This window comes from Acomys minous (assembly GCF_964271855.1).
Source record: "Acomys minous genome assembly, chromosome: 17".
Classification (NCBI taxonomy): Eukaryota; Metazoa; Chordata; class Mammalia; order Rodentia; family Muridae; genus Acomys; species Acomys minous.
In genome coordinates, this window is record NC_140500.1 from 54,869,517 (window position 1) to 54,882,546 (window position 13,030).

A 13,030-nucleotide genomic window follows, 5' to 3' on the forward strand; every position below is an offset into this window, starting at 1 on the left:
TGCTCACCCACAGGTAGAAGGCAGATGGGATCCAAGCCTTCATCACTACGGCCGCCAGCTCAACGGGGCTCGCCTGGAATTTGAAGCTTTCCTGCAGGGTGTGGAGACAGCTGTGGGGCCCCTGCTCAGGAAGAGGAGACTATGGACCACCCGCCTTCTCCACCACCCCAACAAGCAAGCCAGAGCCAGTCTGGCCAACTTGGGTGAAGGCTCTGGGTTGAATTCTTGAGACAGTCTCTTTAGCACCTTTTATTGCTAATAAAAGATTATGTATAATATATTACTATAAACAATATATTAGCATACAGCCATTACACAACACACTGGGTGTCACAGACAATTTATTCACGCTTACTATTTTGCCTACATTTCTGTCATTCTTCTCTCCTGCTTCCCCCTCCCCTTTCCTGCTGAGCCCATTCCTTTTTTTCAAATAGTGCCCTTTCTACTTTCACACTGTGTGTGTGTGTGTGTGTGCGCGCGCGCGTGCGTGCATGCATATACACATGTGTATGGGTGTATACGCCTATCTGTGTATGTGTATGCATGCCTATGTGCATGCATGTATGTGTGTACATGTGTGCTTATGCATGCACGAGTATCTGTGTGTTATATGTGTGCGTGTGAATGTGTGTGTGCGCGTGCGAAGGTGTGTATGGTGGTATGTGTGTGAGGCAGGTCTCACATATGAGAGGAAATGTGACCTTTGTCTTTCTGGGACTGGCTTATTTTGTCTCACATAATGATTTCCAGTTCCATTCGCTTTCCTGCCAGTGATACAGTTTTGTTCTTTGTGGCTGAGTAAAATTCCACTGTGTGCACACACCACCTCTCCTTTATCCAGTCATCTGGGGCTGAGCATCTTGGCTGGTTCCGTATTTTGGACACTGTGACTATTACTGTGGTGAACCTGGGTGTGCAGATGTCTCTGTGGTAAGCTGACTTAGATTCCTTTGGTTAAGTTCCCAGAAGTGGTAATGTCTGCATCACAGGGTAACCTGTTATTCACTTTTTCCCAAATGGGGATAATAAAATCCCCCTTCAAGCCGGGTGTGGTGGCTCACGCCTTTAATCCCAGTATTTGGGAGGCAGAGGCAGGCGGATCGCTGTGAGTTCAAGGCCAGCCTGGTCTACAAAGCAAGTCTAGGACAGCCAAGGCAACACAGAGAAACCCTGTCTCAAAAAAACCAAACCAAAACAAAACAAAAAACGTCCCCCCTCAAGGCTTCCTGGGGTGTTTCCCAAGACTGACCCCTGCAGGGCTAGTCCTTTGGTCCTTGCTGGTCAACTGGACAAGAAGCAAGGAACACCCCTAGTGGAGACCTGAGAAGTGTGCGACCTAGGACTTGTGTGGTGCTGTTGCTTTTGATGCAGAAATTCACAAGGTAGCCCAGGTTAGCCTTGAACTTACCACCCTCTGTCTCCACTTTTGGAGCACAGGGATGGCAAGTGTGAGCCCCCATGACTGGCTTGGTGGATGAAGCCCCGCAACCCATGGTGCAGCCCCATAAAGGCGAGTACTTCGTCCACGCCTGTGGCTGCTCTCCTGATGAGCAAGGCCTGGATGAGGAGAGATGTCCTGAGACCCTGTCACACCCTGGGGACAGTTCTGAATCAACTGCAGTGCCCATCACTGTAAACAGTCGAGACGTGCATAAATGCCTTTATTGATCTGAAAGGTCTTAATAGCTCCTCTGATCATTTTTAAGCTCCTGCCAGAAGAACTTGCCGTGAGAGGTAACTGCTGCCCCCTTCATTCTAATGTGGTCCCCGAAAGCTGTCCTGCATTCAGAAGGCCACGGGGATGGGTCTGGCAACTTTAGATTGTCCTGGGTAAACATGCGTCTCTCTACTCAGTTGTGCAATAGAGACATCTTGTGCTTTTCCAGTGGCTCAGAGCATGCTCTGATAACTCCACGGTGCCCTGTAGGAGTGAGAGGAAGTCACGCCTACAGCTTATGGTGGCTGCCTCACTGGCCCATGCAAGGCCCTTCACCTGCAGTCCCCCCAACTCCATGTCCCTTCCGGCCCACTGGGGTCCAATGACAAAAACAGGCTTGGGGTGCTCAGATGGGAAGTAGGGTCTGGTCACAGGAAGCTGGCCTTGGGCATGTTTTAGGGTGAAAGGGGCTCACTGGCTCAAGCAGACCTTGAGGAAGACAATAGCCTCATTTCCTGGCCTGCAAATTGGGAGTCATTTCCTGCCCTTGCAGGTGGTGGTGGTGGGAGAAAACAGTACCCTCTGTGAGACGGCTCTCTTGGAGGTAGCCCCCCGGGGACCTCAAGCAGGGAGATGGCTCCCACTGATGCAATCCTGGCACCCCTAGCCCAGCCCTGCCCAGGACTTTTGCCTTCCTTGAGGCTCCTAGAAAAAGAAGGGCTCCTAGAAGGCGTGTAAGACTGTTCGAGGCGGCAGCCAGAGCTGGTGAGCTGCAGAGGCCCGGTTCTCTGCAGCATTCATCTGTAAATGTCTGCTGTTTCCCTGTGAAACCACTTGCTCAGCACAGAGTGCCGGCACTGCTGTCTTTGTCTTCAGCCTCTTCCCCGGGGCTAAATATATCCCAGCTTGTCCGAAACAGAGCCTCCTCGGTGTAAAAAGCCCATGGTGGGAAGTTGTTGGTAAGTGAGCAGCCTCCCGTCCCAGGGGTGAGGTGGTCACCCTCCGCACGCCCACATCATATGAAGGGTGACGTGCACACTACCCGGGGACCAGCTGAGGCTAGGGTGACACACGAACCCTCTTCCCGTGTTGGCTTCCACTGAATGGGTCCCACAGCCATGTACGGGGGGGGGGGGGCAGTCCCCACCACCAAGCGGCATGCCGGCCCCATTAAATGAGCTCAGGGGTCCATGCAGACATCCACTGCACCCTTCAACGCTAAAGCCTCCGACCCCCGCAGTGCCTTCCTGTGAACCGCACCTCCACTTCATATTCCGGAGCCCAGGAAGGGAAGAGACAGCAAGCAGCGAGCAACTGCTTTTGAACTCTATGAATTATACTAATATTTAAAATTATACCTGGGGGTAAAAAGATGCTGCAATCCTGTCCCAGGGAGCCTGCCTGAATACTAGGACCTATGTGGAGAGCAGCCACATGCCCCCTGCAGGTGAACCGAGGAATCACATTTTGACGGTGCCAGTTTAAGACAACCCTGGCTGAAGCCTGGAGGCAGAACAGACGTCGGGTGGGTGGGGCTAGCCCTCACCAGGCCAAGGGAAATCTAATTTGTTTTGGTTAATCAGAGGAGACCCATGTCCCCCCTAGAGACCCCGGCTCCTGATTTGACAAGGTGATCTATTAGTACCAGGCCTGAAAGGTCACCAGCCCTAGAAAGTCTGGCCACTGCTGGTCCTAGATGGAGCCCCACGGGACCCTAGGAGGAAACCTCGGAGGCCCTCCTCTGGGCACAGCTGCTATAGTGCACTTTATCTAAAAGGCTCTGTGAGCTTTCTCTGAGGGGAAAACATCCACTCTCTTCTCTGTGAAGGGCAGCCCCACTGGGGCTCACATCCACCACTCTAGGGCTGATTTCCCTCTTCCTAGGCCTCAGTGTCCCCACCCCCAGCACACCGGTGTTGCCTTTACCCTACTCTGGGACTGTGTGGGTGAACGCAGCTCCCACTTGGCAACTCCTGACACAGTTGGAAACTCCCCAACGCACTGGACACAAGTCTCCAGGAGGGAACCATGGAACATGGTACAGCCTTTTTCCTCTAACCTCTGTCTTACTTGCTCTCTTTGGAAAAGAGCCTTGGACTAACTTGGCCTTGCCTCACAGAATCAGTCACCAGGGCAGCGCGGATGTGGAGAAGGCCATACCCTTTGCGCTTTTCCACGATGCCACTGTACTCGGTGCCTTACGTGCTGCCTGGGGACCACAGACAAATATCAGGTTCCACTGAGTGGGCCCCGAGACATAGGGGCATGACAGGCCACGCTGGTATTTAAACAACCCCCTGTTGTCATTTGCTGGTGAGCGTACAGGCTGTCCAGTGTCCCTGGACCCAGGACACACCACCTCACCTTCACTCCCCTCCAAGCATCCTGAGAGCTGGCTCAGGCCACAGTAGCCGCTGCCAGAGCTGGGGCACTCCTCAGGACAGACACATCACTAGTCTCTCAGGGAAACTGGCGTTGGCTCCTTCCTTGGGGTAAGGGTAGATGCAGTTCTAGGTGCCCTAATACCTTGTTCACCTTGTCATGGGGACTCAAAAGCTCTGGCAACAACAGCAGATCACTAGCAACAACAACTGATCGCACGGCACATTATTACCCACAATGCAAAACGATGCATCTGACAGTCAAGGCTGGAAGGGCTCAGGGGCAGAATGGGGCTGCCGGGAGCAGGATCCTCAGCTGCAGCTCCACTCTGAGTTTGCTTTCTGCTGAGGCTGGCAAACATTCGGGGACAGCAGCTCACGCTTGTTGCGTGGGGCTTGTCAGCAGGCGTGACTTTGCCAGCTAGAGAATGCCTGTAACCTTTCCTCCCCTTAACTTTGGCCGGCACAGCATGTGCAAACAGGAAGGCTTTTTTTTTTCCTCCTCTGTGTTTAGGGGAAAGACACACCTGACTTCAGAATTGGGAGCCCTGGGGGACGAGTTGACGACAAACTTCACACAATAGTGTCTGAAGTCCAAGCACGGCAGCGGGCCCCTTGGCACAGACTCTGGCTGTAAGGGGAATAGATCATGCTGCAGAAGCTTCTGGCGCACACAGACTGCTGTGCCCTCCTACCTTGAGAGCTGATGCAGACTCTGGACTGGTAAGAACCAGAGGTGAAATCAGGACCATGCCAGAGAAGTGGGTTGGTCTTTCTGCAGCCGCTAGGATGGAGATGGCGCCGCCCTGCAAGGCAAGATGGACAGAGTGGCGGCAGCCTCTGAGCTGACCGGGTTCCCTTTCCCGTTTCCATGCTGGCCAAGAGGCCAAGAGGGGCCTGGAACAGACTCCATCTGCTGGCAGGTCACTCCTTTCCTTCTGTACTTCCTCCCTTTTCTCCTTTCCTCTCCCCGCTTCCTCCCTCACTTCCTTCTCTTTCTTTCCCTTCCCCTTTTTCATTCTCTTTTGAGACAGAGTATCACTCCATAGGCCAGGATGGCCAGGGATTCAGGATAATCCTCCTGCCTCAGCCTCCTGAGTGCTGGGATTACAGGAGAGAACCCCCTGTGCCCGGCTCAGTGAATGCTTTCACCTCACGTTCTTCTTCTCTGGATTGTCTAAGGGCAGACATTTCAGACAGACACAAAGAAGGCTCCTGCCTGCGGGCCACAAATGTAACACATTGCCTTCTAGGCTCAAGCCCAAAGCCAGTAGGCCCACAATTCATCTGTTCTGACAAGCGTCATTAGAGTTGTTTCCTTTCATAGGGAGAGTCCAATTACAGTAAAAGGTGGAGATATATATATATATGGTTGAGTAATGATTCCAATACAAATATGTGGATGGAGCAGGGGCAGTCTTGTCTGTTTAAAGCCCAGCAAGGTACAGGGGCTGGGCAGGTAAGAGATGTAAAGGCAGAGCCAGGCAGTGAGCAGGTGCCCTGTGGAGTAATCCCAGGCCTAAGCAGTTCTCAGGCCTCTGCTAGCTTTCCTGCGGGAAGGAACGGCCTGGGGCTGCTGGGGGGGGCGTGGTCATCTGAGGTTGGGGGGGGGCGTGGTCATCTGAGGTTGGGGGGGGCGTGGTCATCTGAGGTTAAAGTAAGCTAGTTCTTGGCACTCAGTGTTCTCAAAGGGAAAGGGACTCGAAGGCTTCAGGACTGTCTCCTGAGAGCCTGCCGCTCACCGCCATCCCGCCAGCCCTGAATGAACTCTGTCTGGGACCTAGTTCCTCTCCTAAGTGCTGGCAGTGCAGAGGACGCCACGGGGCTGTGGAAAGGACACCCACCCAGGCAGAGGCCAGAGGGTAGAGGGGCAGGAAGTCAGGTGGCCTTCTGGGGACCAGGCTTGCTCCAAACTTCTCTTTGTGGCCTGCTTACCATGGAGTGGCCCAGGAGGAAGATGGGGACGTCTGGGTGGTCCTTCTGGACGGCGTCCACGTGCTGCAGCACATCTCTGACATAAACGTGGAAGTCCGATACCACCATCCTCTCTCCCTCACTCTGCCCATGGCCAACTGGAAAGAAACAGGAAGAGAGTTTCAGGGTCACCCTGGGAGCCCCGCGTGCATCACACTTAACCCTGTCCAATCACTCCTCCCCTTTAGGCATAGAGAGCTTAAGGGACTTTGCCTCGTACCCCAGCCAACACCTCTCCTTCTAGGCAGTTTCCCAAGGAAGAAGGAAGGGGCAGGAGGCACCCAGAGTAAGTAAGCCTTAGTGAGGCTCAGCTATTCTCCTGGGGTCCCCAGCTCCCTGCTACTTCGAGCTGGGCCTGCCTCACTGGTGCCCTTTGACCAGGTGCGTTCTGTCTCCTCTCTACAGCATTAGGAGAAGATCACACATCAACGGCAAACAAGATGGTCCAGGGTGCGCGACAAGAATTTCCACAAAGCACAACAAAATAAAATAAAACTAGGCCCCACCCTGTCCCTTTTGGGTTTGTCAACCCGTCATCTCTGCTTTAGGGTCTCTCCACTCTTTCCCTTTGTGAAGGGCACCAGTCGCTATAGAAATGGCCCCTGGCCTCGGCTGCACCAGGCTTCTAGGTGCTGGCAGTGCCGCTCATAGGCCAGGCTACCTCTTCAAAGGGACTTTGCCACCGTGGAGGCAAAACTGCTCTTTCTACAGCCCAACTGGGTTAGGGCTCAACAAACCTAGAACCAGCTGGCTCTTCAGACCTAGACTCAGAGATCCTGCTGTGGTCAGGCCCATTTGCCATTGGCGCCCTTCCACTCCCAGCTGCCCACCTGCCCGCCCGCCGGCCTTTCTGTCAGTGTGCTGGACAGCAGTTTCGCCATCTTCAGAGCAAAGCTTCCAGGGCTCCTGCCTGTCTAGGGCTCCCCTGCTTTACAGTTCATTACCTCTGTGGTACATGTGTGTCACGGAAGCTGTCCCCCACCACCCATCCCTATCGAGCTCAGTAACAATGAAGATGCCCACAGCATCCTTGAGTCTCCACCCACCACCAGGACACTGTCGCCTTCCCAGTGGCCTTTGTATGGCCTCCATTATCCACGTCCCCCCACCCCACCCCCATACCCCTTGCTGAATTCCTAACTCTCAGAGTAGTCCTGTGTTTGCAGATGGAGACGTTAAGGAGTGGCCAAGTTAAAATGATGTGACCTGGTGTAACTGGTGTCAATTAAAAAAAAAAAGGAGATTTGTATGCCGACACACCGAGGGACAATTATGTGAGGGTACAGGGAGCCGACAGAACCTGCAGGCTGAGGAAGGAGGCCCCAACAGAGCCCATACCTTCACCTTAAACTTCTAGAAGCATGGAAAAAGAATTGATTGTTATTTTTAAAAAATGTTTTCGACTATTTGATTATTATATATATTTTTATCAAACATATATAACATTTGATTATTATATTGTGCACGTGTGTGTGTGTGTGTGTGTGTGTGTGTGTGTGTGTGTGTGTGTAGGTGTGCACTTGTATGCAGGTGCCCGTGGAGTTCAGAAGAGGGCATCATATCCCCCTGGAGTTGTAGTTACAAGCCATCCAATATGGGTGCTGGGAATTAAACCTATGTCCTCTGCAAGAGCAGCAGTGCTCTCAATCACTGAGCCACCTCTCTGGCCCCCTCATTTTTTTTATTTTTAAGGCAGAATCTCACTAAATTGCTGACCTTGAAACCACCCTGTAGCCTAAGCAGTCCTTGACTTTGTGATTTTCCTGCCTGACCTGGCAAGCAGCTGCAAATGGAGTCATGGTCCTCCGAGTCAAGCCTTTTCTGTGCTTCCTACATGAATGCACTTCATTCATTCACACTTTTTGAGGTAGGGGGTGGGGGAGGGGGAGAGCTTTCTAGACTTCTCTGTGTAGCCCTGGCTGTCCTAAAACTTGATCTGTAGACCAGGCTGGCCTTGAACTCAGAGATCTGCCTGCCTCTGCCTCTTGAGTGCTGAGATTAAAGATGTGCACCACCACCGCCCAGCTCACACATGTATTTTTAAGGCAAACAGTTGCCCTTCAAAAAACCAGTATCATAATTCACAAATTGGCACATGGAGCATGTTCCTCTCAGATCCAACGTCTTCTGTCCATCCATCCATCTTTTCCTAAGTTGTAGTATTTCTGCCTCTTTGCAACCCTATGAATGGGTGAGGTAGGTTTAAGGCTTTGTCCTATATACAGGACAGTATATGAGGAACCTACGTGCATCTCCTAGGAAGAAAGTCAGCCTTGAGGTCAAGCCCTGACCCAAGCTTTTCTGTCAGAAATTTTTCCAATGTGTAAAAACTTTGGAAGACTATTTCCATAAATACCCACATTCCTGTAGCCTTTACCCAAAGGTTGTTGCCATTTTATTTTCTATCTGTATATATGTGCTATGATTATCACTAACGTCACTTTGGCAGAATCTACAATCGCTTTGGAGATGGCATCCCAGTGTGGCTGGGCGGGGCTTGTCTTGGTTGCATTAATTGATTGAGTCAGGAGGACCTATCTTCACTGTGGGTGAGACGTTCCTGTTCCCTAGGCATGGGAGCCCGGACTGCATAAAACGGAGAAAGCAAGTGGAGAGGCCGGAGAATATGCGCGTGGTCTCGGCTTCCAGCTGCAGATGTGAAGTAGCCAGCTGCTCCAGCTTCCTGCTTCCTGCCTTCCCCACCATTACGACTGCGACTGCGAGCCCAAAGAAAGCCTTTCCTCCTTAAGCCGACTTTTTTTTTTTTTGAGTGTTTTATCACAGCAACAGAAAAAAAAAATCCAAGGCAAAAACTTATCAACGAAAAGACGGATAAATCATTCAAAAGTAAGTTACAGAGTTTGACAGCTGGGAAATCTGCATAATGACATCAACACCCGTGACCTCCAAATGCGGCCTGGAGCCTTGAGGCTCCTCGCCTTTCATCTGTTTGGGCTGGTGTTTGTCTCACATTAGATCACCCACGGGAAGCTCGGCATTCAGCAGTATTTACCACCAGCACAGTGTCACCCATGGTGCAGCCAACAGCTCCGCTCTAGCGCCCAGCTCTCAGCTGCCCTAGCAGAAGGCACAAGCAACACTTCTCTCACTTCCTAAATTGTGACGTCAACCTTGTGTTACAACTTCCTGTTCCATCTGAGTCCAGCCTATTTGTGGATTTTACTTATTTGTCTTCAGTGTTGAGAGCTGAACCCAGAGGATCCTTGCTCATGCTGGGAAAATTTGTTCCCATGGATCTATACCTCAATGTCACACTTTTTTTTAAAAATTTTAATCTCTATTTAAAAATTATGGGCATGTGGGGGTGAGGTGGGATATGTGTATGTGAGTGCAGGTGCCAGGAGAAGTCAGAGCATCAGTTCTCGACCTGTGGATTGTGACTTCTTGTGTGTGTGTGTGTGTGTGTGTGTGTGTGTGTGTGTGTGTTATTCACACAAGCTGCAGATCAGATATCCTGCATACAGTTACAATCCTGCATACATTGCTATTCGTGGCAGTAGCAAAATTACAGTTATGAAGTAATCATAAAAATATTTTTATGAGCTAGACGGTGGTGGCACACACACCTTTAATCCCAGCACTTGGGGGAGGCATAGGCAAGTGGATCTCTTGTGAGTTCGAGGCCATCCTGGTCTACAGAGGGCGTTCCAGGACAGGTAGAGCTGTTACATAGAGAAACCCTGTCTTCAAAAACCAAATAAAAAAAAAAAAAAGAAAAAAGAAAAAAAAATGGTTGAGGTCACCACAACAAGATGAACAGCATTAGCAAGGTTGAGATGCACTGGGTTAGAGGCACTGATCCCCTGGAAGTGGAGTTACAGGCAGCTGTGAGCTGAGTGACACGGGCTTTGGGAGCTGAACCCAGGCCTTCCTCAAGAGCATCATGTCCTCTTAGCCAGTGAGGCATCTCTTCAGTCACCACCCCCCCAAATGTTTTTTTAAACAGTTACATTTATTATTATTATTACTACTATTATTTTATTTTGTATGCACGAGCATTTGCCTGTATGTATCTCAAGTAAGTGCCTGATGCCAGTGGAGGCCAGAAGAGGGCATGAGGTTCTCTGGAACTGTGGCTACAGATGATTGTGAGCCGTCATGTCCCAACAGAAGCGAGGTCCTCAGCAAGAGCAGCTAGTGTTCATAAGAGCTGAGCCGTCTCTCCACATTACCACCACCCCTCCATTTCTTTCCTTTTCTTAAAAAGACAATCCTCACTAAGATTCCCCAGGTTGGTCTTGAACTCAGTCTGTAGCCCAGGTTGGCCTTGAACTCAGTCTGTAGCCCAGGCTGGCCTTGAACTCAGTCCTTCTGCTTTAACCTCCCCAGTAGTTGGGACTGCAGGCCAGTACACGCGGTGCACACCTTCCCTCTGGATTTCAGCTCAGTCCACCCCGCAGAGCTTACACCCCACCCTGCCTCTAATCATTAGTCTCCAAACAAGGCTGGCTTTGGCTTTGTGCTGGCCTCCGTCCGACCTTCCCCCACCCTTTAGTTACTACATCACAGTCTCCCAAGTCAGCTTCCATGTGACTTACAGGGTTGAGACCACAGATGTGTTCCTTGTTCTAAGCAACCTGTGCCTGTTCCCTCCTTTTCCCCACCCGCATCAGAGTGGGGGTGGGGGTGGGGCTCCTGTGCTCTTGGGTCTCTTTTCACTTCAGAACACATTCCCCACGTCCCAGGCTAGCATTCCCCACTCTCCCACTGGCCCTGTGGCCCTGCCATCCAGCACATTCCAAGCCTCCTGCCCACGGGGTTCAGGTTCCCGAGACAAGCCCACACTTTCCTGCCCCGCCCCCTCTGTTTAGGAAGCCCATTGGTCTTGCTGTCCAGGTCAGAGATTAAGCTCTTTGAGGCTGTAGTTGTGGGAACCCTTCTTAAAGAAGAAGAAACCACACATCACCCACCTATATCCAATGCTCAGGGTCTGCACAGGCCTGGCAGAGGACGGGTGTGCAATGCTGCATGTCTGTTCAAAGCACTGTCGGGAGAGCTCTGTAATGGCTCCTCGCCAGAGAGACTGCTGGTGCGTTTCCCTTAGGCACCCTGTGAACAGGATCCACTGAGCAGCACTGCCTTGAGAACTCCTGGTCTGCAGCTCTGAGCTTCAGCCATCCTCCGGGATCACAGGTGCAACCACCACACCCAGCTCAGCCAAGCTCATCATCGAGGGCGTGGTCCTGCCCTTCCAGCGTTGGCTGTCACTGAACAGGTTATCAGTTGCTTGTGAGCTAGTCTTTAAAATGCACCAGCCTACAGGAAACCACACCCTTATCGGGTCCTGACTTTGTGGCCTTCCCATAATCATCCACAGGCAAGGAGTCAGTCAGGGACAGCCCCACTATGCCCTGCCACCCATCCGAAGCCTGCCCACCCTTGTTGGCTAGCCCTCTCTGTGGAGCCACGGTGGGAGGTCCCTGTGGGTTCTCCTTGCTCCCTGGGCCTCCTGGCTTCCTGTGGGCCCCTACATTGTGTTGGGTCTGGGGGTAGATGGGATGAGGCATCCTGGCGCTTCCTGGTAGTGCTCCGCCCATCCTGGTATGGTAAAGCAGAGCCTGATCTTGAGTGCTGGTCAAACACTCCAGCAGGGCTGGGCTGTGGCTAAGAGGCAGGGCACTTGCCTAGCGTCGTGGAGACTCTTGAGTTCCATGCCCAGTTTGCAAAAAGCAAACCACCCCCAACCAAGAACAAATATACTACAAACACCTTAGAACCCCACTGGCATAAAACAAGCGATTAATAATTCTTTGCGGAGGAGCCATGATTAAAAACCCCAGTCTCTGTTTCACACATAGGATTCTACCTGTACTTTCTGTGGACCAGGCTGTCCTCAAACTCAAGGACATCTACCTGCCTCTGCATGAAAAAAAAAAAAAGTTCACCAGCTCAGGACATAACCACAAAGCCAATCATCCTGTTAAGGCTAGAGTAGGAAGACATAGTGCCTCACCTCCATCTTCTCAGAGAACCAGTTCTACCTAGTATCCAGTTTCTCCCGGAAGGAAAACCTGGTAGACAGCCTCAGCGTGAGAAGGAAGACCCAGCCTCCACAGAAGCGTGCGAGGTCTGTCAGGGAGTCTAGAACCCACTCTTTTCTCAGAATCCATGCTACCCAATCCTTGTAAGTTTGTATGTCAGGGGCCCTTAGGTTTTCTAGCCAAGAAGACCGACCAAGGCTCAGAAGAGGCTCTAGCTAGCTACTGGCTGGTAGAAGCCAAGGTGAGCAGGCCTTGGTCTCTGGAGCCAGTGTCCCTCCTGTCACAGCTCAGGGACAAACCAGGCAGGAAGCAAGAACCTGGGATGGGACCCAGGACACTGCATGTGCTGGGTGTGGACCAGACTATTGCCTTTCACATACTGCTTTTCATTTTGAGACGGGCTTTTACTCCTTTGCCCAGGCGACCTTGAACTCCTGAAAAGCTGGAACTAGCAGCCAGCCTGCACCACTAGCCAGGTTCCTCCTCCTCCTCCTCCTCCTCCTCCTCCTCTTCCTCCTCTTCCTCCTCCTCCTCCTCCTTCTCCCCCTCCACAATAAAGTCTTTCTTCAGAGGAATAATCTGCTGTAGAAGCACACTCTTGGCCCAGTCCCCAGCCAAAGGGCAGTACCCGGAATTGTGTAGGCCTGAGGCTACATCATACAAAGGGGCTGGCCAGTCACCTTGTGCAGTGACAGCCCACTACCATATGTGTGTGTGTGTGTGTGTGTGTGTGTGTGTGTGTGTGTGTGTGTATTCTTGTCCTCCAGGACCTGCAGATGTGCAGACAGAGAGGCCGCTGGGAGTACCCCATAAACGCCTCTGTACATTTCTATGTGTCACCATGAGGGCAGAGGGGGGACACTGGAATGATCTATAACAAATGACAACTGAGACTCACTGTGAACCCAGTGCTGGAGAGCACTGGGGCTGCAGAGCACTGGAGAGCACTGGGGCTGCAGAGCACTGGGGCTGCAGAGCACTGCAGAGCACTGGGGCTGCAGAGCACTGCAGAG

The 13,030-nt window shown here is 51.9% G+C and overlaps 1 protein-coding gene across 4 annotated transcripts in view; it reads right to left on the bottom strand.

Annotated features, from left to right (window-relative positions):
* Window positions 1-13,030, bottom strand: part of MGLL (monoglyceride lipase) — a 106,028-nt gene that overhangs the window by 15,970 nt on the left and 77,028 nt on the right. For 2 of the 4 annotated variants that reach the window (XM_084766166.1, XM_084766165.1), the window contains exons 4-6: window positions 5,977-6,113; window positions 4,737-4,847; window positions 8-121 (exon numbers count right to left, since the gene is read on the bottom strand). In XM_084766166.1, coding sequence (XP_084622292.1) covers window positions 8-121; window positions 4,737-4,847; window positions 5,977-6,113 — 362 coding nt within the window. The remainder of the gene's footprint in view (window positions 1-7; window positions 122-4,736; window positions 4,848-5,976; window positions 6,114-13,030) is intronic. The other 2 variants (XM_084766167.1, XM_084766168.1) reach the window with 2 other exon arrangements.